Below are 25535 nucleotides of genomic sequence, written 5' to 3' on the forward strand. Positions count from 1 at the left end.
AAAAAAAAAAAAAAAAAAAAAAAAAAAATCAGCGAGACTACGGGAGCCTCGGAGTGTCAAGTTTACTCCCACTACCGAAATGCCAGTAGTGGTTTACGCGAGGTTTTGATTTTCCCCCCCCCCGCACACATTAGTTTATATCGTCATTCTGACATTCCTATGAAACAGATAGATAAGGATTAATCGTTGTTTAAATCCCACAGCCTAAGGACAGAAGCTTTTTCCTTTGGGAGTGGATAGCACTATCCTATTTTAGAATGGGGGGGAAAAAGCGATGAGGTGCGTATTACTCTTTGCTGTAACTTTAAATACCGTTTTTGTTTTGTTTTTGGTTGTTTCAACCCACAGTAACCCACCCAAAGGAAAGGGGTGTGGCCTGGATAAAATGTAATAATGCTGATTGATTTAAAATTGCAAATTAGGGACGCCTGGGTGGCTCAGTCGGTTAAGCGACTGCCCTCATCTCAGGTCATGATCCCAGAGTCCTAGCATCGAGTCCCGCATTGGGCTCCTTGCTCAGCAGGGAGCCTGCTTCTCCCTCTGCCTGCAGCTCTCCCTGCTTGTACTCTCGCTCACTCTCTCTCGCCTATGCTCGCTCTCTCTCTCTGTCTCTCTAGCAAATAAATAAATAAATAAATAAATAAAAATCTTTAAAAAAATTGCAAATTAATTTGTATTTAAAGGACAACCATTGTTATAACCTTTATAAGTACTCTCCAGCTACAGTTTTTTTTTTTTTTTTTATTGTTTGACAGAGAGAGACACAGCGAGAGAGGGAACACAAGCAGGGGGAGTGGGAGAGGGAGAAGCAAGCTTCCCGCCGAGCAGGGAGCCCGATGCGGGACTCGATCCCAGGACTCTGGAATCATGACCCGAGCTGAAGGCAGACGCTTAACGACTGCGCCACCCAGGCACCCCCAGCCACAGTTTTAAATTCAGATGCTGGTAATTCGAAGAGAATACATTTCTACAATTTCACAGTGTGCAAAAACAAATATGATGAATGAATGAATTAACGAGTTAGGGTGTTGTTAATACAAAAACACGCGCGTGATCACTCACTCTATGCCAGGCACTGCTGCAAGCACTTCACTTGCATTACTCATTTAATCCTCGGAAAAGCCCTCTAAATTAGGTACTATAATTATCTGCATCTTACAGAGGAGGAAATAGGCTCGGACAAACTGACTGCCCAAATTCATAGCTGGTGTGGGAGCTGAGGATTTCAGTCCAGGCAGTTTTGATTGTACCTAGATGAGAAAGGAAAGGAGACTCACAGCTGTCACCTAGTAACTGGTCTGGCATTAATAGAAGGACAGTGGTATTCTTTGCTTAACGTAAACAATTTAGATGCACTGGCTGGCTTAGTGGGCTAGAGCATGCCACTCTTGATCTTGGGGTTGTGAGTTCAAGCCCTACGTTGGCTATAGAGATTACTAAAATTACTAAAATAAATTAATAATAATAAAAAAACCAATTTCACAAAACAGTAACTTCATTTCAGTCCAGGCCATCACAGAACTGGATAGAATGAGCCCAAAACAAGATAACTCTGTAATCATACCCGAGGACAAACAAAATCAAGAATGTTGTGCAAACCACCATTAATTTTCAACTATGTTTAGAAAATGGCTATTCTATTTATTAATTGTTGAGTCAGGTGCTTGTGAAGGTATTAAGAAGTAAATGTAGGCAGTAAATATTTTTTTTTAAAGCCTATTCAGAGGGGCATCTGGCTGGCTCAGTCTGTAAAGCCAGGGATTCTTGATCTCAAGGTCATGAGTTCAAGGACCACGCTGGGTGTAGAGGTAACTTACATGAGTAAATAAATTTTTAAAAATTAAAAAAAACCCAGTCATAGATTTAAATTTAAAAAAATGTTTTTAACTAGGTTGTATTAGGAAAAAAAGTATCCTCAAAATGAAATATATTGAGAAATTTTTTGAAATTATTTGATAGAATTCCTGTCAAAATCATAAGCTTATGTACTATGAAGCTTTCATCACAAAGATATGACATGAATAAAATACTCAGGCTATGTCACAAACTTTTATTTGCCCTCTGTACGTCAGGAACTAGCGTAGGTGCTAGGAATACAAAAATAAATGAGGCATGGGCATTTGCCCTCAGGGAGCTCACAGACTAAAAAGGGAGATAAATAGACAAGGACTTTTAAAATGGATAAAAATGTTCTTACAGTAGAGCAGTAGAAGCCACGGAAAGGACAACCCAGCCTAGAAGAACCAGAATATTTCATAGTTATGGTACTACTTGCTTGAAATCCTGAAAGAAGAGGAGTTTTTCTGGAGGAGGGAAAGAAAGTCTTTCCACATAAAGAAAATAGCCTGTTTAGAGGTATAAAGTCTTGAAAAAGTCTGGTGGATTTAAGGGATTGCCAGAAGTTTGGTGTGACTAAATGTTGGGAACGGAGTGTGCAGCAGGGAACGAGCTGCGAAAAATGAGTCAGCTGAGGTTATGGAGTCCTAATGATGAGAGGCTTTCTGTGCTCATCTAAGGAGGGCATGTAAGTCTGCTCAAGAGAAAACTAAGGCTGAGAGTGACTAACTGAATATGTATTTTCTTAAATTTATTTATTTTGACAGGGAAAGAGATGGAAAGAGAGAGCACAAGCAGGAGGAGAGGGAGAAGCAGACTCTCCACTGAGTAGGGAGCCCCATGCAGGGCTCAATCCCAGGACCCTGGGATCATGACCTGAGCCGAAGGCAAACGCTTAACCAGTTGAGTCACCCAGGCGCCCCTTGAATATGTATTTTTAAAATATTAAACAATGGCTAGGGGCACCTGGGTGGCTCAGTCGGTTAAGCATCTGCCTTCAGCTCAGGTCCTGGGATCGAGCCCCGCATCAGGCTCCCTGCCTGCTTCTCCCTCTCCCACTCCCCCTGCTTGTATTCCCTCTCTCGCTGTGTCTTTCTCTGTCAAATAAATAAAATCTTTAAAATAAAATAAAATAAAATATTAAACAATGCCTATATTGCATGTAACATAATCTACATATGTTTAACGTATATGAGCCAGATCAACACCAAGAGAACTCCATATTCATTTCTATATTTAGTCTTGAATTGGCAAAGAAACTTTTCATCTTTTTCTGATCTCCAAATAACTTTTAACCTGAAGTGAATTATTCTAGAAAAGAAAATCTCCTTTTACCTTTGCAAAAGAGACCCTATAATAATTATAAAATAGATCGTATCATCTGGATTCAAATGGAGTAAAAATCTCTTTATTAAAAACACCTAGACTAGGGGCTATTTTAAATTTTGATTGCATAAGAAGCACACTCTTCTTTTATCTTCATTTGGGGTGCCTTTTGGGGGGGTATAATATTCCAGACAATAGTGTGAGCACCAGTTTTGAGCCATTAAATCTCTATTACAAGTACTAGGAAGAAGGAAGGTGTTTCCGGAAGGGCAAAAGGGTGCACCCCCCCCCAACTGAATTAGCCTTATAAAAGTTCCAAACAATGTAATACTAATGCATTTATCTCCTTGGTCAGAACTTAGTGAGATGGATAGTCCTACAAAGGAGTGTTTTGGTTGGGTACAATGAAGCTTTGAATAAAGGAAGGAGAGATTACGTTTGTTTTGAGGAACAAGGAAAGGTTTCATGAAGATAGGTGTACTTGAGATAGGTCTTGAAAGCCATGTAGTTTTGATATGCAGGGGGATACATAGAAGACAAAGAAACAAGAACTCAATTGAGACAGGTAGTAACCTCCATAAGAGTTTATTAGTATCATCTAAGTAAGAGAACTTTGTGATGTTCCTTAGGAAATATTTCCTTCTTTGTAAAAGGAAAATGTTGAACGAAGCCAATCTCATGCCAACTTCATGATGGGAGGTACGATCCATATGATGATCAACTGAAATTTTCCATTAAATTGATGCTAAATATATTTATTCTCTTTATTTATTTAACCTTATATAAAACAATAATACCTGGGAATGATGGGTTTAATGTGCTGGTGATATTTTTTTGAGCCCATCTAAGGTCAACACCTCTGATTCCACATGAGATCCCATCCTTTATTTTTTTATGATCATATATTTATGTATTTATGTATTTTTTTTACATTTTAATCTTTTTTAAAATTAACATATAATGTATTATTTGTTTCAGGGGTACAGGTCTTGATCATGTATTTATTTTACAGATTCATTAAGATGCAATTAGTCTGCAAGAAATTGGCCATAAAGTGTACAATTTGATGAGTTTTGATGTATATGCATCCACAAAACCATTATCACCATCAAGATAATGAAAATATCCATTACCCCCAAGTTTCCTTGTGCTCCATCATCCCCTGACAAACATGCAGTTGCTTTCTGTCACCGTAGATAAGATTGCATTTGCAGAAATGTTATACAAATGGAATCATATGTTATTCTTTTTTTTTTTTAAAGATTTATTTATTTGAGACAGGGAGGGAAAGAGAGAGAGTGAGCAGAAGCTGGGGGAGGGGCAGAGTGAGAAGCAGGCTCCCCACTGAGCAGAGAGCCCAAAGCAGGGCTCAATCCCAGGACTCTGGGATCACAACCTGAGCCGAAGGCAGACGCTTAACTGACTGAGCCACCCAGGGGCCCCATACATTATTCTTTTGTGTCAGACTTCTTTCATTATATAATAATTTCTTTTAATGAGAGTTTGTTTTTTTTTTTTTTAGATTTTATTTATTTACTTGAGAGAGAGAGAGAATGAGCACAAGTAGGGGGAATGGCAGACAGAAGGAGAGGTAGAAGTAGGCTCCCTGCTGAGCAGGGAGCTGGACATGGGGCTCCATCCCAAGACCCTGGGATCATGACCTGAGCCAAAGGCAGACACTAACTGACTGAGCCACCCAGGTGCCCCTAGCATAATAATTTTGAAGTGGATCCGTGTTGTGTATGTATATCAATAGTTCATTCCTTTTATTCTTTAGTAGTATTCCATCATATGTATATAATGCAGTTTGTTTGTCCATTTACCTGTTGACTATTTGAATTGTTCCCAGATCAATATTTGTGTTCAAGTCTTTTTTTTTTTTAAGATTTTATTTTATTTATTTATTTGACAGAGAGAGAGAGAGAGAGAGAGAGAGAGGGAACACAAGCAAGGGCAAGGGGGAGTGCGAGAGGGAGAAGCAGGCCTCCCGCCGAGCAGGGATCCCAAAGCGGGGCTCGATCCCAGCACCCTGGGATCATGATCTGAGCTGAAGGCAGACCCCTGATGACTGAGCCACCCAGGCACCCCGGTGTTCAAGTCTTTATGTGGACATACGTTTTCATTTCTCTTGGTAAATGCCTAGGAGTGGACGGTTGGATCATATGAAGGGTTTTATTTAAGTTCTTAAGAAACTGCCAACCAGTCCTTTGCTTCCACCATTCCACTAAAACTGTTTTTATCAAGATCACCAATCACCTTGATGTTGCTAAATTCAATGGTCAATTTTCATCCTTTATCTGCAGCATTTGATACAGTTGGTCTCTCCCTCCTTCTGGAAACATGTGGTAGCTGGCCTTCAACTGGTCTCTCTGCTTCTTCCTTGCCCCCCATTATGTATGTTCTTATGGCGGTGGTCAGAGGGACCCTTAAATGGATCAAGTTACTCCCCAAGTTCCCTTCTCACTCAGAGTTAAAGCTAATGTGCTTCAGTGGCATAAAAGGCCATACATAACCTGACCTCACACTTCCTCTCTTCTCTCCCATCACACTCCCCTTTGCCCACTCTGCCCAGGCAAAATAGCCTCCTGCCTCCAATGTGTCAAGCCTCAGGGCCTTCACACTTGCTGTTTCCTTTTTATAAAAAAATATATTTATTTATTTTGAAAGAGAGCGAAAGCGTGAGGGGAGGAGCAGAGGTAGAGGGAGAGAGAGAATCTCAAGCAGACTCCCTGCTGAGGATGGAGCCCGATATAGGGCTTAATGACCCTGAGATCGTGACCTGAGCTGAAATCAAGAAATCGAGAGTCAGGTGCTCAACTGATTGAGCCACCCAGGTGCACCACCCCCTTTTTAAAAAAGATTTATTTATTTATTTTTAGAGAGAGAGATTTTTTTTTATTCTCACAGAAATACATTTGCTTTAATTAATTTATTTATTTATAATTTCAAGTTTTTATTTAAATTCTAGTTAGGTCACATATAGTGTAATATTGGTTTCAGGTATGGAATTTAGTGATTCATCACTTACATATAACACCCAGTGCTCATCACAAGTGCCTCCTCTGACATAAGCACCAAAGTCTGGCTCCCTCACTTTCCTCAGGTCTCTGCTCAAGAGACAGCTTGTTGGCAAGGCCTTCCCTGACTTCCTATCCTGCCTCCCACTCCGTATTTCCTTCTGCTCTATTGTTCTCCATAGCCCTTGTAAGCCCTGGCCTAGTAAGTATTCACCAGCTTAATTATTTGTTATCTGTCTTTTTACCACTAGAGTATGAATTTAATGAGGACTTTATTTTGTTCACTTTTCAATCCTCCACATTTAGAGCAATACATGGCGCATAGTAGGTCATCAGTTAATATTTGTTGAATGAATAAATACACAATCTCTAGTGTGTTCTGCCTCTTCCATTGTGTGATTTGATTTATTAAAGTAACAACTTAAAATATCTTAGACATCCATAGGCAAAATGTACTTCAAGATCAGTAAGTGACTAACACGTGAATTCTAATTACTGTCTCTCTTGTTAGAAGCCAATAATATTGATCATGTTCAGAAAAGCCAGGCATGTGTTTAGGCCTTTTCTAATTAAAATATCTTGTTTTTAAAAACTATTAGATTAGCCACTGGAGGGAGCTCATGCTTTTTTTTAAAACAAGAAAATTCTATCATTTGGCAAAATGACCACATGCAAACTCAACAGCAAAGTTCTTTTCAAGGTTAATATAATTTTTCATTGTTCTTTATTTTTTCCCCCCTCTTTTTTTTTTTTTTTGAAGATTTTATTTATTTATTTGAGAGAGAGAATGAGACAGAGAGAGAGAGCATGAGATGGGGGAGGATCAGAGGGAGAAGCAGACTCCCTGCTGAGCAGGGAGCCTGATGCGGGACTCGATCCCGGGACTCCAGGATCATGACCTGAGCTGAAGGCAGTCGCTTAACCAACTGAGCTACCCAGGCGCCCCTTTTCCCCCCTCTTTCAGCTTTAGTATTAGTTTTGCTCAGAATTTCACCTATCCTTCCTTCTTTGCGGACAATGAGAACTGTCGGGTCTGCCCTTGGATAAATCTATCAACCCTGGGCTCAACAGGGACGAGCTCCACTATCTTTCTCTGCTGTTTTTTTTTTCTGAAACAACCACAACCAAGTTCTTATGTCAGAATGTTCCTCAAGAACCATCTAATGGTTTTTATTTTTATGTCTTTATACTTCAAACTTCAAAGGGTGATAACATTTTAGTCGGCTTTGAAAGATATTCAGTGATTTTGTGGTAGTGGGGAAATAACACCCTTGAAGATAAATCACTGCACATTATATCAATATTTAATCTCATAAAGGGGAAAAAAATAAAAGCTGGCTCTTATCCTTTTGCCAGATATCTTGGGTGTGCCAGATAAAACCAATGCAGTTTATTGCCTTATTCTCTAAGATCTGCTGTTACTGCTGTAATAATTTAGACAATGTAAAGACTATGAATGTGGTTGAGTTCCTGCTTTTCATTGTCAGAGGAACCCATTAGGAAAATTCCCATCTTGGACCCAAGAGGTTCTTTTTTTTTTTTTTTTTTTAAGATTTTATTTATTTATTTGACAGAGAGAGACAGCGAGAGAGGGAACACAAGCAGGGGGAGTGGGGGAGGGAGAAGCAGGCTTCCTGCCGAGCAGGAAGCCCGATGCGGGGCTCAATGCGGGGCTCGATGCGGGGCTCGATGCGGGGCTCGATCCCAGGACCCTGGGATCATGACCTGAGCCGAAGGCAGATGCTTAACGACTGAGCCACTCAGGTGCCCCTAGACCCAAGATGTTCTAATACCACTTTATAGTTTTTCCATCACATGAGAAATACAATAGGCTATGGCTAGTTTTTTGTTTTGTTTTAGCAAGGTATATAAACATTTTGGGGTCCCTTTCAAGAAGACAAGTTGCAATAAGGGGAGAGACATGTCATATGTATGCATTCTCTCTTTGCTGATTAATTATCCTTGCCTTTTCTTTTCTTTCTCTAAATATTAGGAAAAAACAAATCTCTCTGTGGCCCAAATGATACGAAGGTTGTGGTGAGATTTCCTCAAGGATCCACAACCTCGAGGATCTTACTTATTTCAGGAAATAAATCAAAGTGATGAGAACACTTTTCTCCTTTCCTGTTGAGCAAGGTCGTTGAAAGATAAGACTTCCAAGGGACCTGTGAGCTAGACCTGGGAGATCGTAGGCTCCTCGCCCCCTCGCCTGTCCTCAAATGTGGGTTCCACTTCCTTTCTAGCTCCCAGAGGCTGCTCCAAGGGCATAGTCTTGAGATAATGGTGTGATGTTTGAGAACACCTACACAGTGTATGTGACTGAACTCAGTTAAGGCCTCTTTATAAACTTTTAGGATTTGGTGGGCCGGTGCGGGATCCATTCATCTTGCTGCTGCCCAAGACAAACCTAGTGTGTAAGTTCCCTTTGCTTATTAAAACTGCTACCTATCTGAAGTGGCCTGCCTCTTTCGTTGGTCTCTCCCTGACCTCTGCCTGAAGGGGGCTGGGTTTGGATTACAGGAGGCTCCAGGGAGAGTTGTGAACCTATACCTCCCCCAGAATGTTCTTCTCAGTTATAAAAGGAAAAGCATTGCCTCTGTTGTCTGCCCCACCCCCACCCACCAACCTGAGAGACTCACAGAAAGTAACTGGACAATTGGAAACTCTCACCTTCAGGTAGAGGAATGAAGCAATGTAGAAGTACCTAGACATTACTTAGCATTGTATTTGATAGGAAATAAAGAAATAATGACATTCTTTCGGAGTCTTCTAATTTCCATCACGTTGCTATCAAAATAACCGAAGACAAAATAACCTAAGACCAGAGAAGTAGTCTTCTCATATTTTGGCAGTCCTAGATTAGTTCCCTCAGCAGTTTATTTTCAAATATAAACATGTTTAAAGGAGTACAGGGAGCATCATTGTAAAATGTGGCCAGGTGAAGCCATCAGGTAGCCATTAAGCAAAAACTATGGTGTACTGGACAGAATAGTGGACATTGAATGCTTTGCAAGAAACTTTAGAGATCATAGTCCCTCATGCTTCAGTTTACAGATGAGTAAACTGCTATTCAGAGAGCCCATGAGACTTGTCAGAACTACTTGGCCAATGTGTGGCAGACCAGTAATATCTTCATTTCCAGAATCTTGGTTGTACTTCCATCTGTAAGGGTTCTCCCAGTGTGAAAAGTCTGTGTTTGGGGCTGTAAGAGAGAATAATAAAGATAATGCAGCTAACACTTAGTGCTCAAAATAAAAAGTATATGTAATCTATGCCATTTGGGTTCTCTGGGAAGCAGGCACGGAGACAGAATCGGATGTGCCGGAGGTTTATGGAAGGTAACCCTTACAAAAATAAAATAGGGAGGCAGCAGAATTGGGCAGAGACCGCCTCAGACTGTGAGGCAGATCTGACGAAGTCTTAGTCGACCCAGTGGGGGGCTCCCAGTTAAAGACTGCCCAGAAGGGGAGTCCTGCACTTGGCAGACATGGCCATGCCCTAGTATTCTTTCTGTACTCAGTCATTGGCTGGAAGCTGTCCAGTAAGACCTTGGCCTGAAATCTGAGGTGAGGCAAGCCGCAGCTAACTGGCCTGCTTGCAGCTGAACAGCAAGCTCTTTGTTGCACGGTGATCCGAGCAGCAGACCTCCATGGCTGCCACATAACCAAGGGGCCTTCTGGAGTTACCTTCAATATCCAAGTAGGGTGATGCAAGCCTCTATTCACCAATGAGAAATCCAAAACCTTTCCCGGTATTTCCAGAGTCCCGTGAAGGCTCATATTTAACACCGAAAGTTACACAGCAATGTTTTAAAGCTGGTCATTCCGTCACAGGAAATTTCCCACTGCTCTTCTCTACCTTTACTCCAGCCGGCTGTGCCCCTTCCCATCTCCCTCTCCTTCCTCTCTTTTTGCTGCCCCAGGATCCCCAACACCCTCCCCAGCTGCCAGAGATAATTCCTGTTTCCTTGTTTTTCAGAGAAATTTAGCTCACTCTTGCTTTGATCTCTATTGCATAAAAACTCCTATGCCAATCTGGCCCTAATCCAAGGCTCCAAACCAGAGAGATCTATCTAGCCTTGAAGTAAATTCTGCTGTTGGTAATATTATAGAAATGATTGATCACACTTTTAAGTAACAAAATTCCTGTTATATGGTTTATTTTGACATTTCTCCTCTCATAATTACAGAATTTGGTGTTCAGTTCCTCCTGCTGGAGGAAGTTCAGGTTGTCTGATGGTTAAGAAAGGCTGTGGTAGGTGGCTGGGCCTAATCAGTCCTGTGCTCTGCACAGAAGGCAGAGGCCAAGGCCTTGTTCCCTCGAGATGGGGATACCAGCAACTCCCTCGCCTTTTTAAAGCAAAACAAATTTTTTATGAAAACAGTCAACTTGCAACAGTATAATAAAATACTATATTTAAAGGATGAAATTTCTTTATTAATTTAGCAAGCTTTTTTTTTAAATCTTTTTTTTCTATTTTTTTAAAGATTTTATTTATTTATTTGACAGAGAGTTAGCGAGAGCAGGAACACAAGCAGGGGGAGTGGGAGAGGGAGAAGCAGGCTTCCCGCCGAGCAGGGAGCCCGATGTGGGACTCGATCCCAGGACCCTGGGATCATGACCTGAGCCGAAGGCAGACGCTTAACGACTGAGCCACCAGGCGCCCTAAGATGCAAATATTGCAACCTCCCCCTGTATCTTCCTTTCTGTGAAGCAAGCAATTCTCTGTTTTCCCAGGAGTGATAAAGAAATCTCAAATAGCTTTCCCAATGAACTGACCTAGAGATCACTGACATTTAAATTCACAAGTACAGCTTACAGATTAAATATTTTACTGATTCCTTTACCAATTGCTCTAATACAAAAACTTTGTTCAGATACAAACTGCTTTCTGGTATAGCAAAATAATTTAAATTTTAAATCAGGGAACAATTCTTACTGTTAAAGTTTACGACAGGGTAGTCATAGTGGAAGGATTTCAGTGTGTCCAGGAACATTCTGGGATGGAGTCCTGGGTGGAATGGGAAAGCAAGATTTGAATCATGAATTGGGTGGGAGTCAGATGGGGGTGAGGGGTGAGGGGAGCAGATGAATAAAAGAGCATTAGCAAAGCTGAAGGCAGAAGTGAGCATGGTAAGTTTAAATGATAGTGGTAAGAGTAGTTGAGATTGATTTGGGAAAGGCCTGGAAGATAATTTAGGGTGAAGCATATGTCATTTAAGTAAAAAAAAAAAATACGTATTAAGTACTTCCAAAGTGCTGGACACTGTGGATGCAATGGTGAACAAAGTTTTCTGCAGTCAAGAAACTTAAATTAGTGTTTGTGGTAGGGTGGGTCCAGGCAATAACTACATAAATATTTTTAAAAGATAATTTCAGATTATGATGAAGTTTGACTGACTTATCAGATTGTGATAAAAGAGAATGAAACAGATTATAGTTCCCAGATCTTTAAAATTGTGTGTCCTTCTAGATAAAATTATAACAGGCATCCTCTGCATGTGTGTTTTATTCTTTTGTTAGGTTATGTTTGCATTCTTAGTATTAACTTGCATATGAATTTCTTAGTAGGAATCTTTTTTTTTTTTAAAGATTTTACCCATTCATTTGACAGGGAGAGACAGCCAGAGAGAGAACACAAGCAGGGTAAGTGGGAGAGAGAGAAGCAGGCTTCCCGCCGAGCAGGGAGCCCGATGTGGGGCTTGATCCCAGGACCCTGGGATCATGACCCGAGCCGAAGGCAGACGCTTAACGACTGAGGCACCCAGGCGCCCCTCTTAGTAGGAATCTCTTAAAGCCACTTGCCCATTTTGTGAACGTTGGCTCAGTTAGCACTCTATTTTATAATCCTCATAATCCCGGTTCTTGTTCAGAGTTAGCTAGACAAGCCCATGCCCACATAAGTGGCGACCCACTATGGCTATGCTGGAAGTGACTGAGTGAGGCATGTGTCAATTCCTTCCAATTGTGGATGTCTCACTTTTTCCGCAGGAAATCTCCACGTGACACATGACCACCTGACAAATGCTCTTGAGTGAAGCTGCCAATATCAACTGCTGGGTTCAGATTTAGAGAAAATCTTTAGCTCTTTCTTGTTTTTTTTTTTTTTTTAAGGAAAAATGTTACAAATATTGTCATTTCATCCATTCCAGAGGGTGCACACACCTGACTTTGGAAAGCATTACAATAGAGAGGGTCCCAGGATGGTTATTTCATTAAGGTTGAGAAGGGACAGAGACTCTGGGACATGACATTTGAGCTGAAGCTCAAACAATGAGGCAGGAACAGTCATGCAAAGAAGAAGGCACAGGCGATCAGGGAGGCAGAAGCTATCTGAGTATTATGGGGATAAAGGGTTTACTATAGAATCAGATCTCACACAGATGAGGAAGGATCTTTGGAAGTAAAAGTCTGGGAGCATATTCAGGGAATTGGAGAAAAAGTCACTGATCAATCCTTCAGGAGCACTGGTACAGCTGGACAAATCAGAGCTTGTGAGAAAATCCAAGAAGCCCAACCCGTCCAGTGAGACTGCTAGGGGCCTATGGGAAGCTGTCACTTTTGTGTAACCCCTGCTTCTGTGGGTGCACTTCCAAGTATCCGCTGGAGGGTTTGGGACCATTGTTAGTCATAAGGCCAGCAGTCATCGAAGATGAAGGGAACACAGAGGAGAGCAAGGGCAAGCTGGAATCCCCTGGATACCACTGTGTCCATCATTATATCTAATCAAGAGTAATGGCCATCCTCTCATTTCCGTCTTCCAAATCTCCCCCAAGTGCCTCTTTGGTTAATTCTGACTTAGAACCACACGGGGAAGAAGATTCCGGGAAACAGAGTTCCCAGGTTAACCAAGCTGACACAGCACAACCCAGCACGACAGGGAACAGCATGTGCAAAGGCCATGAGAAGGAAATGAACTCAGTGTGCTTGAGAGACAGAAAGGTGAGGCTGAGGCTCAGTAAGCAAAGGGGAGGATGGAGGGAGATGGTCAGAAAAGCAGGCAGAGCCTAAAGTCATATAGGGCTTTGTAGGCCCTGGTATATTTGATTTAATTATAAATTCCAGTATTTTAAGCAAAGGGGTGGTATCCTAGGAGTTGTGCTTTGAAAGGATCATTCTGGCCATCAGAATGGTAAGGAAGCAAGAGAAAAGTTGATTAAAAGAGACAGGAGGGAAAATAGGAAGCTATTATAGTCCAGGAAAGGGATAATAATGGTCTGGACTATGAGTATAAAAAGGTAGATACAGAGAACTTGTCAGGTGAGCTTTTTGCCTCATATTTCCAACATACTTTTTTCAGTCCTGGGAACATCTCTCTGTGTATGAGATGTGGAACTCTCTGTTGCAAGGAAGGTACAGCAGAAGCAAGTGGTCACAGAAGGGTGGGACTGACACTGAGTACTTTCTATGCATCAGATCTATGCTGGGCCCATTCCTCACAACAATCCTGAATGAGGAAACTGGTCCATGGGGAGGTTAAACAGTATACTTGAACCAAGGTCATATAGATAATAAGTGGTGGGCTTCTGATCTTAACCCAGGTATCTCAGAATCCAGAATCTTAGCTCTTTCCACAGCATCATGTAGTCTCTCAGGTTAAGGCCCTTGCAGGGAGTCATGTCCATTGTCAGCAGCTGCTACCTGCCCAAACTTCACACCTTTCTGGCTGCGTCTCAAGTGTACCTCAAATGGACAAGGCTGATATTCTTTGTACATTTTCAACCTTCTTAGTCCACACTGCATAATATCTCCAACTTAGTTTCCTGGACCCTTAAAGAACTTATCCTACGTTTAGATCTCCACTAAAACTACTTGAGGCTTTACAATATTTAAATATATATGTACTTTCGGGGCACCTGAATGGCTCAGTGGTTGAGCGTCTGCCTTTGGCTCAGGTCAGGATCCCAATGTCCTGGGATTGAGCCCCATGTTAGGCCCCCTGCTCAGCAGAGAGCCTGCTTCTCCCTCTCCCACTCTACCTGCTTGTGCTCTCTCTCTGTCTCTCTGTCAAATAAATAAATAAACAATCTTTAAAAAAAATAAACATATATACTTCCAGAATATGGAAAAGAGGGCATCTTTTGTTTCCTGGGTATATATCTCATTGGAATAGCATTATCTTTCAGGATTAGGAAATAAATTGCATTCTATATAACTCTTCATTGTTGTCATATTTTCAATTCAAGTTTTTCTTCTGTTCCCAAAGAGCTCTTTATAGGGCTTCCATGGGCACCTGGGTGTCAGTCGGTTAAGCAGCTGCCTTCAGCTCAGGTCATTATCCCAGGGTCCTGGGATCGAGCCCCACATCAGGCTCCCCGCTCAGTGGGGAGTCTGCTTCTCCCTCTCCCTCTGACCCTCCTCCCTGCTTGTGCTCTCTCTGTCTCAAATAAATGAATAAAATCTTAAAAAAATAAATAAATGAATAAATAAATAAACAAATAAATAAATAAAAATATGTCTTTCTCTTAATTATACCCTATCTCACATGGAAGAAAGTGAATAAGGACATGTAAGAATTACTGTTAAACATGTAATAGTTGAGGTACATATTCAAGACACTAAAACATCAGTATTTGTTTTCTGATCAATGGTCTATTTATTGATACTATTGTCTTTTAGTAAAGAAAATATTTGAAAGTACAAGTTATATATGCAAAAACTGCTTTGAACTTAATTAATTATTGCTTAGAGAGTATACATGTATATATAAGTAATGAATGATTATCATGTCATATGTGTCATAGGTACTTAGTCAAAGATGTGGTCTCTGGTTATTTGTTATGCACTATTCACTTCACCTGTGAGACACATGGTAACTGGGTCACAGACTCTCAAACTATGGAATGTTTGGAGTTTTCAGGGGTTACATATTGAAGGAGCTAAAGAGTTTCATGATTAGACAAGATGCTGTTTGGATGGGATCACCTCTAGGCAGCATTAAAAATCACCTGCAGTGTAAGAAGTGACAAAATCTAACAAAGTAGGTGTAAGTTTAAATTCTGGCCAAAGATGTTCTTTCCTACACAATTCACGAGCCTCCTCTTCAAGAGGGTTTCCAAGCCCTGTTGAAGCTAACTGGGCACCAGCCACGTCTCCACTAACAGGATTTGCTGCTCCCTCCAGCTCTTGGTATCTTAATACCCACACTTCCTCGTGAGACGTGGTGTGGTAATTGATAATCACAATACTTCACAAACTGAAACAGGTTAAATGGACAATGAAATTTATATTTACCTACAATGAGTTTTCAAAAGGCACTTGGTGGCTTTCTTGCCAGACATAGAAAACTGAGGCTTGACAGAAATGGTACTGAGGAATTTTTGTACTGGGTGGGGAAAGGTTGGACAATAAAGCTCCTTCCTACTGTAAGATTCTATGATTCTAGGTATCCTGCACTATTTTATGAAAACAGTTCAGAATATCCGGAGTTTTAAACATTTTCTTCCTATTTGTTGGAGAGGCTAAGTTAACATCTTGTCGTAAGGCAAGAATGTTGCATCACCTCTTATTCCTGTACTGACAATGGCCTGAAGATAATGAGTAAAAGAGGTTACCAGGGGTTAGACAATATGGCGTAGTCAATATAGCCAATTCCTGTTCTGAGGAGAGGGTCTGGTTGCCCTCCTACCTGTAAAAACTGCAACTGAGAAATTATTCAAAACCTAGTTCACAGTCTACTAGGCCTGGTGACAGATTCAAGGAAATAAACTGTGGCCCCCTGCCCTCAAGAAGCTGACAATCTGATTGGAGAAATAGAATAAGCATGCAAAAAAAGTATTAGAAAACCGTTAAGTGCTCACCTGTGTGATACAGAACACAAGTGAAACTGGAGTTTTAAGATAATTCAAATGTCCAGAAGGTTTTATTTAAGAGACAGGATTAAACTGAGCCAAAGACTGGGTTAAACTAGGATGAATTGGGAGAAGAAGGCATTCCTGTGGAGTACTGGGGAAAGAGTGAAGAAGAGTGGACAGACCCAGGTGAATGAGGACATGACCTGTGTAGCAGAGACAGTGAAGAACAGGCTTGATGGAAGCAAAGGAACAGTAAGAAATACAATGGTGAGCCTGGAGAGGCAAGATGGGAGTCCCATGTCCTCAAAAGCTGGATATAAGGTTCTGAAAGCCAAGTGCTAGTGTTCTTCAATGGTGGTCCCCAGAAACAACCAGCATGGGTCTCTCAGATACACTGTGAGGTCTGTAGGCAGATTCGAATACAGATGCTGGATGGCCATGGCAGCTTGGTGAGGTCCAGCTCGATTCCAAACTGCTTGGCTTCCTAGCATGTGGACAGGCTGGGGCTTGCTGACACATGCCTCAGAATATTCTCTGGAGGCTTGAATTTGTGGCCTGGGAAGTACAGGACTGCTCTTCCAGCCAGCTGTTGTGTGTGGAATGTGACTGTGTACAGGATGTGATCGTGTGAGCATTTGTCAGATGTGGGTGTTAGGATTGTGGTCTCCAGCATGATGAAATTCAGTTGGTTAGAGGTGGAAGAAGAAAGTCAAACTATAGCTTTTAACAATTCTTAGCATTTGGATTTTAAAAGCAACTTTCTAGCTTTAATTACAATTTCACAACAATGCTTAAACTTCTCTAGTCAAAAAAAAAAAAGCTTATGTATTAAGATGCCATCCCCTTTTGGAATTATTTCAGTATAATTAAAAAGAACCTTGTTAACACAAAGCACTTGTTGGTAAAGTGGTTGCCTATGTGGTCTTCTTTTGATGAGGATGTTGAGATTTTTTAACTTTTAAAACTTTCTTGCTTTTTTGATATCTTTTCCCTTTCTTCTGCTTTTTCTTTTGGCTGACCTGTGAGGAGAAGGAAAACAAGAGTAATGTTCCTTTATCTTACCATTTTTCCTTCCTTATATTATATTTGGACTCTCCAGACTGTGTGTGTGTGTTTTTTTTTTTAATCTTCAAAAATGGTTTAAAGTTGCCTCCCTCTCAAAGGGGCTCCTTTTGATTCTCTCTACTTTACTGACTTTGAGGAGGAGGCCATTAGCCTCCTAATGGTCTTCTTTTGTCTATTTTCCTGGCTTATTACTGCCCTTACTTCAACTCTGCTTGTCCAAACTACAACCTTCTGAGGCTAGTACTATTATCATCCCACTTTTTACAGAGGAGGAGATTGGGGCTTGGAGAAGGTGGCTTGCCCAAAGAAGGTGGCTTGCCCAATGGCTGCTATATGTGGCAGAACCACTAGATCATCAGACTCCAGAAGCCAAGCTCCTGGCTTTGTCCTGGGCTACTTTTCTACCTCAGTCTCTTCACTCCCTTCTCACAAACTCCAGCCACATTACTTGAGGCTCCCTGAACAGAGCAAGCTCTCATGATGCCATGCTTCTTTTTCGTGCTGTCCTTACTCTCTTGGTGAAATACTTATCCTTCAAGACCCTAATCATATGAAAAGTCTTCCTTAACACTTTCTCCCTGCCCCTCCTTCTGGCAAGGAAAAGGATTACTCCTTCTATGATCTTCCAGATTCTGGTACATATCTTTATATTTCTCACATTGTACTATGATTGTTAGCACATCTGCTACAGTAGGAAGGGACCATAGCTTATTACCTTTCCATCTTCAGTGTCTTCCTTTCAATTCAATACATATATATTTTATTGAATAAGAAAAGTAAGCTCCCTCTCCCCATGGAAAACACTTCTAGTGGGGGATATAGACAAGTGATACTATATGCAGAAATACAATTATACTTCATGGTGATGACATTATTCTAGCAACAAAGTAGGAGCACAATAATATTAAAAAAAAATGTATCCTTAAAGAAACTACATAGATTCTTTGTCTTCGAAAGTTAATTTCTAAAAGAAAGAAAATTTTGTTTGTCCTGGTCACTGACCTGTTTTTCCCACTCTTGAATCAATTCTTTCACATCTGTTGAATCTGGGTTTAGACATGTTTGATCCCCATTCTTCATTGTTGCACTGCCAAGGAAATAGCACGAGATTTTTTTTTTTTTTACTTTCAATACTTGCAATGCCTCATCTTACCCCCAGAATTTAATCCCCCAATTAGAATGTATTTGTGTCATCACAATAAGCATCTGAGACTTCCAGTCTTCCTTCCTGCCTTTTTGTCTTATTAGTGAGGGGACTTAGATAAATTTCTAGAACACACAACCCTAAATTATTTAAATTAAAAAAAACATTATCACATGAGCATTTCCAATGTCATTAAATATTCTTTGAAAATACACATTTTTAAAAAATTTTTTTTAAAGATTTTATTTATTTGACAGAGAGAGAGAGACCACAAGCAGGGGGAGCGGCAGGCAGGGGAGAGGGAGAGCAGGCTCCGGGAGAAGCAGGCTCCCTGAGGAGCAGGGAGCCCGATGTGGGGCTCGATCCCAGGACCCTGGGATCATGACCTGAGCTGAAGGCAGTCGCTTAACCAACTGAGCCACCCCAGGCGCCCTGAAAATACACATTTAATGGCTACATAATATTCCACTGGAAGGCTACATGAGATTTTTATCTCATTAGTCCCTGATTATTACATTTCTAAGACATTTCTAAGACTAAAATAATTAAAGTAATATTTATTATTATAAAAAAATTAAAAATCCAATAGGTACATGCAATGAGAGAAGCTTATAGCTAAAGATAATATTAGTTCTGCTGTGATGAAAATAGCCATTTATGTTTAAGTGAAGAATCAAAATAGAGAAGTTGTCAATATAGCTATTTTTTTTCCAGAAAATATGAAAATCAGCATGAGGTTTGCTAAACTTTTTTTTTTTTTTTAAGATTTATTTATTTGACAGAGAGACACAGCGAGGGAGGGAACACAAGCAGGGGGAGTGGGAGAGGGAGAAGCAGGCTTCCTGCAGAGCAGGGAGCCTGATGCGGGACTCGATCCCAGGACCCTGGGATCATGACCTGAGCTGAAGGCAGACGTTTAACGACTGAGCCACCCAGGCGCCCCTCTGCTAAACTTTCTAATGAAATTCCTTAAAACATAAAAATTTTTTTAAGACATGATTAACAGACTGGTTGACTATTTTAAATTACTTATAGCAGACTGTCCAGGAATAATTAAAAAATTTTTTCTTTAATTTTTCTGTATAATCTGAGAGTAAGAATAGCCATTCTATAGATAGCCTTAATTTAGATTTCAAAAGATTGAAACTAGCAATTCTAATCTTTAAAAAGGTTATTATTTTTAAGCTTTCATTTAAATTCCAGTTAACATACAGTGTAATATTAGTTTCAGGTATACCATGTAGTAATTCAACACTTCCATATAACACCCCATGAAAGTTATTATTAAAGACACAATACTGTCATAGTTATAGTTTGATTTCAATAGCAAAAAATTGGAAATAATCTACATTTAGGCATTGCTCATATAGATTATGGTACACCCATATGACGGAATATAATTTGGCCATTAGGAATGACATTATTAGAAAAAATGATATTACAGAAGATTTACTGACATGGGGAAATGTTCATGATATAGTGTTAATGAAAAAGCAGACTATAAAAGAGTATGTAACATATCATTTTCTTTTTATGTTTATATACATTACATATGTGTATATATATATACTATATATATATATATATATATTATCTATATATGTACATAAATGCAAACGAGGGAGATTTGGAAGACTATAGGCCAAGGGGTGACCAGTATTTGTCACTGGTGGTAGAAGTATAAATGATTTTTATTTTCTTCTTTTGAGTTACCTGCATTAAATATTTTCTACATGCTTGGTGATATATTATCCTTGGTTTTAATGTCTACCAGAAATTCCTTGTTGTGTAGAAGAAAAAAAGTAGACCACATTTATGGAGGGGCAACCATCTGAATTTTAAGTGTCTATACGGGCAAGGGTCCTAAGGGTAATATCACACATAAATTTAATGTTCCTGCCAATATGGTGCATGCGTGTTGGATGAGTTTTTACTTACATGATTTCAGTTTTCTCACAATAAGAGCTTGGGGCAAATTGTTTAAGGTCCTTTAAGAATTTTGACTGGATTGTTCTTTGGCTGGTGGTGATGCAGGAACAGCGTCTATTCCTCATTGTTGGGGTTCCTAAGGGAAAGAAAAAGGGTAGAGAAAAAGGGAAAGAAAAAGAAAAAACATTGATTTAAGGCAATGTCTCAATTTAGGTGATCCGTCAAAATGATACATTTGACTTAGTCATGATTATTACTGTCATTTACTGAGTATGTTTGTTGGGGAAGGTGATAAAAAAAATAAAGTTACCACCAATTGACCTGTGAGCTGGACCTGGGCCCTTGAAGACTTCTCTTCCTCTCCCCTGTCCTTACAGTGTGGGTTCCACTTGCCTTTCTGGCTCCCAAATGCTGCTCCTAGGACATAGCCTTGAGATGGTGACATGATGTTGAAAATACCCACCCTGAATACATGACTAAGGCCAGTTAGGGCCTCTTTATAAGTTTTTAAGATTTGGTGGGCAGGAGATCCCCCCGAAATGGGGATCCATTTGTTTTGCTGCTGCTCAAGACAAGTCCATATGTAAGTTTCCTTTGCTATTATTAAAACTGCCACCTACCAACCTGGAGTTGCCTGTCTCTTTTTTTGGTCTCTCCCTGCCCTGTGAGTAAAAGGGCCAGTTTTAGATTACACCAGAAAAGCTCCTGAAAAAATTTGTGAACCTACACTGTTAATCATTACCACAAACTTTTGAAAGAGGTATTATCTCCATTTTACAGATAAAGAAGCTAAGGTTCAAAGAAGTTATATAAAGAACAAAGTCATTCAGCATTTAGGGGGCAGGTGCACGGTTTCAGCTCAGGTTTTTTTGAGTCCAAATGCACTGCTCTTAACTACCATATCTTACAATTGTAGGAAAGGAGATTTTCACAGTATTTAATAAATGCCTGTCACAGGTCAGACACACAGACACCGATTTATGTGTGCAATGTGGGCCACAATTTCTTAAGCAACTCCCAAAGCCATTTATTATCTGGCCTTAGTGGAATGGAGTTGGTGTTGGTTTGGACAGAAAGCTCTACTTATAATAACCAATTACAACCACCAACCTCATCCTCCCCACTGCCTTGTTTTTCGATAGTACTTCAAACTCTTAAAACCTCTTTGAAATACACTATCTTCATTCCTTAATTCTTTAATTCGTTCAACATATATTTATTCAGTGCTTACTATATGCCACACATTGTGTGATTGGTAGAAAAAACGTAACTATAAAGTCTCCATTTTACAGCTGAGGAAACTGAAATCTAGAAAAGTTCATTAATTTGCCCAAAGGTGGTTACAAAACAGATTTGGGATCTCTCTGATTTTTGGACCCTTAATTGGTTAACCACAGACATACTTATCAAGAAACAATATCAGGGTTACAAAAATAATTTAAGAGACAAACTCTTTGATCTCATTACCACTCAGTTCAGCAAACATTTACTGAACACTTACTACATGCCAGGAATTCACATACTTAGACTTAGAAGATTTACGTTTGGCTTAGTAGGTCTTGGATATGAACTACATCACTGAGAAGCTTTTATGAATGACTCCTATCACTTTCTGATGCATGCAATCAACTTTGTTGGGCAAATCAAGAGACTTTTATAGCAATTCACATTTCTGACTTTACTAACCTAATATAACTCAGAACCCCTTACCTTGACCTCCAATCAGAGTCAGGAAGATGATACTCAACAAAAGAGGAACACCACCTTTCTTCATAGTGGTAGAATGGAGTTCTACTGAATCACTCCTGTATTGGATTTCACGCCTGAAGATTTCTTTAGAGAACATGCTCTTGGGAATCATATTTATTTGGGAAATCCATTTCCCTCCTAAACTCTGACTGGCTGGTGTTGTTAGCTGACTTTGCTAAACTGACCACAAACCTAACTGTGCTGGGGGAAACCCTACTCTCAGATCCAAGGGAATTTCTGCATGTTTTATTTCCATTTCATATAAATGGGTAGTTTATAGTAAGGATGTGAAACCAGCATCATTGGCAGCCTTTAGCATACTCACAGCTACTCACCTGGGTGAAGAATAGGTTATATAATGAATATAATATTATACAATAAGGGTTGGAGATGTTGTTTCCGGATGGAAAATACTAAAGTCCAGATAAATAATACATTTTTTCCAATTTTCTTACTATTTACAAAATATCCTTCTGTATAATATATAGTTACAATTATTTTTTCTCTATTGTCTACCCAACAATCTTAAACAATCAGCATCTTAATTTCCTCAGAGACCAGGTCATTTTCTACTGTAAGCTCATTTTTTTAAAAGATTTTATTTTTTTATTTGAGAGAGAGAAAGAGTGCATGCACACACATGTTTGGGGACAGAGGGAGAGGGAGAAGCAGACTCCCCACTGAGCAGGGAGCCTGACATGGGCCTTGATCCCACAACCCTGGGATCATGACCCGAGCCAAAGGCAGATGCTCAACTGACTGAGCCACCCAGGAGCCCCCATTTTGTTTTTTATATCATTGCTGCTACAGTTTATTATTATTTTTTAAGTGGTTAGACTAGTTAGTATAGGGATCAGTTGAAAAAAGACAAATGGGACTATATCAAACTTAGAAATTTTTATAGATCAAAGAAAATGATAGACAGTAAAAAAGGAACTTACAGAATGGAAGAAAATAATTTCAAATCGCCTATCTGATGAGGAGTTAATATCCCAAACATAAAAGGAACTTCTACGACACAACAACAAAAACCCTAAATAACTGGATTAAAAAGTGGGCAAAGACTTGAATAGACATTGCTCTAAACAAAATTTACAAATGGCCCATAAACACATGAAAAAATGCTCAACATCATTAATCATTAGGGAAATGCAAATCAAAACCACAGCAGATATCACCTCATACCCATCAGGATGCCACTATCAAAAAAACCAGAAAACCACAAGTGTTGTAAAGGATGTAGAGAAGTTGGAACTCTTGTACACTGTTGGTGGGAATGTAAAATGGTGCAGCCATTATGGAAAACAATATGGAGGTTCCTTAAAAAATTAAAAATGGAATTACCATTTGATCTAGCAATCCCACTTCCAGGAATATGTCCAAAGAAATCCATAGCAGGATCTTTTTTTTTTTTTTAAATGTTTTCTTTATTTATTCATGAGAGTCAGAGAGAGAGAAAGGCAGAGGCAGAGGGAGAAGCAGGCTCATGCGGGACTGGATCCTAGGACCCTGGGATCATGACCTGAGCCGAAGGCAGACGCGTAACCATCTGAGCCACCCAGGTGCCCCTCCATAGCAGGAGCTTGAAGAGATATTTGCACACACATGTTCATTTGACATTATTCAGAATAGTTAAGAGGCACAGCAACCCTAATGTCCATTGACATTTGAATGGATAAATAAAATGTAATATATACATGCAGTAGATTATGTTCCTTTTTTTTTTTTTTAAAGATTTATTTATTTATTTGAGAGAGCGAGAATGAGAGAGAGAAAGAGTACATGAGAGGGGGGAGGGTTAGAGGGAGAAGCAGGCTCCTCGCCAAGCAGGGAGCCCGATGCGGGACTCGATCCAGGGACTCCAGGATCATGACCTGAGCCGAAGGCAGTTGCTTAACCAACTGAGTCACCCAGGCGCCCTATGTTCCATTTTTTAAAACATTTTAAAAAGATTTTATTTATTTATTTGAGAGAGAGTGAGAGTGAGAAAGCATGAGCACAGAGGGAGAGGGAGAAACAGACTCCCTGCTGAGCAGAGACCCTGACACAAGGCTTGATCCTAGGACCCTGAGATCATGACCTGAGCCGAAGGCAGCTGCTTAACTGATTGAGCCACACTGGTGCCACAGATTATGTTCTCCTAAAAAAGGAAATCTTCTCACATGCTACAAAATGGAAGAACCTTGAGGATATTATGCTAAGTGAAATAAGTCAGTCACAAAGGGACAAATACTCATATGAAATATCTGCAGTCAAATCTCAGAAACTGAAAGTGGGAAGGTGGTTGCAAAGGGCTGGGGGGAAAGAGTGAGGTGAAATTAATTTTTAGTGGGTATAGGGTTTCAGTGTTAAAAGATTTAAAAGTTTTTGAGATTTGTTGTACAACAGTGTGAATATACTAAACACTACTGAACTGTACACTTCAAAATGGTTAAGATGGTAAATTTGAAGTAATGTATTTTTTTAAACCACAATAATAAAATATAAAAGGAGTAAGGGATCTGTTACATGTAATGGAGACCCAAATTAAAAGTGACTAAAACAGAAGTGTATTTCTCCCTGACAAAATCAGGTAGACTAAGGCCTATACAGTAGTTCTGCTTCATGGAAATCTCACAGGCTCCTTCTATCATTTGCTTTATTGCCACCTCTAGGTTGGTGTCTCCATGCACATGGCTGAAGGGGGCTTGCCACCATGACCACTTTCCAAGGACAGGATGGTGGGAAAGCAGAAAAAGGGCATGTTCCTCATTTTTAGACCTATCTTGGAAGTTGCACTCATCACTTTGCAGCACCTTCTGTGGTCCAAAACTTATTCGCATGGCCACACCAAACTGCATCGGAAGTCAGGAAATGTGATGTTTATTCTGGTTGATCCACTAAGATTTGGAGGTTTCAGTATTGCAAAACAACATTTCTTTTTTTTTGTTTTGTTTTAATTTAAATTCCAGTTAACATACAGTGTGATATTAGTTTCCGGCGTACAGTATAGTGATTCCACTATTCCATACATCACCTGGGGCTCGTCATAAGTGCACTCCTTAATCCCCATCACCTATTCAATCCATCCTTCACCCACCTGCCTCTGGTAATCATTAGTTTGTTCTCTCTAGTTGAGTCTGTTTCTCAGTTTGCCTCTCTCTCTTTTTTCTCCCTTTGCTCATTTGTTGTTTAAATTCCACATATGAGTGAAATCATATGGTATTTATCTTGCTCTGGCTTATTTAGTTTAGCATTATATTCTCTAGTTCCATCCATGTTTTGCAAATGGCAACATTTCATTCTTTTTTATGGCCGAATAATATTCCATAGTATACATACACCTCATTTTCTTTATTCATCAATTGATGGACACTTGAGCTCAAGACAACATTTCTTTTTTTCCTTCAGCAAATGTATTTTTTTAAATTAACATATAATGTATTATTTGTTTCAGGGGTACAGGTCTGTGATTCATCAGTCTTACACAATTCACAGCACTTGCCATCATAGCACATTCCCTTCCCAGTCAGGACAACATTTCTTAACTTTTTTTTTTTGGTTACTGACTCCCATGAGATTAAATTGAATTCTAAATTAAATTAAATTTCTCCCTAAAGAGAATGATTAAATATTAATAAATAAGATTTTGTAGGATTAAACTTCAGTAGGCCACTAATCAGTGTATTATCTAAG

At 39.8% G+C, this 25535-nt stretch overlaps 1 protein-coding gene across 1 annotated transcript; it reads right to left on the reverse strand.

Moving 5' to 3' along the window:
- Positions 1-15609: 15609 nt before the first annotated feature.
- Positions 15610-21939, reverse strand: CXCL9 (C-X-C motif chemokine ligand 9). The gene is made up of 4 exons (XM_032398438.1): positions 21822-21939; positions 20121-20247; positions 18041-18125; positions 15610-16992 (listed from the first exon to the last, which is right to left on the reverse strand). Exons 1-4 carry the CDS (start codon positions 21883-21885, stop codon positions 16888-16890), a joined length of 381 nt encoding a protein of 126 aa, XP_032254329.1. The 5' UTR covers positions 21886-21939; the 3' UTR covers positions 15610-16887.
- Positions 21940-25535: the final 3596 nt, after the last annotated feature.

Source organism: Phoca vitulina, unplaced genomic scaffold (genome assembly GCF_004348235.1).
Source record: "Phoca vitulina isolate PV1807 unplaced genomic scaffold, GSC_HSeal_1.0 scaffold3, whole genome shotgun sequence".
Lineage (NCBI taxonomy): Eukaryota > Metazoa > Chordata > Mammalia > Carnivora > Phocidae > Phoca > Phoca vitulina.

Excerpts from the sequence above, each read along its gene's own strand:
- CXCL9 (XM_032398438.1), bottom strand. The coding sequence starts at position 21,885 with ATGAAGAAAGGTGGTGTTCCTCTTTTGTTGAGTATCATCTTCCTGACT. Across the intron at positions 20,248-21,821 it reads GACTCTGATTGGAGGTCAAG|GAACCCCAACAATGAGGAAT; the intron begins GTAAGGGGTTCT and ends TCTTTCCCTTAG. Across the intron at positions 16,993-18,040 it reads TTCAAGAGTGGGAAAAACAG|GTCAGCCAAAAGAAAAAGCA; the intron begins GTCAGTGACCAG and ends TTCTCCTCACAG.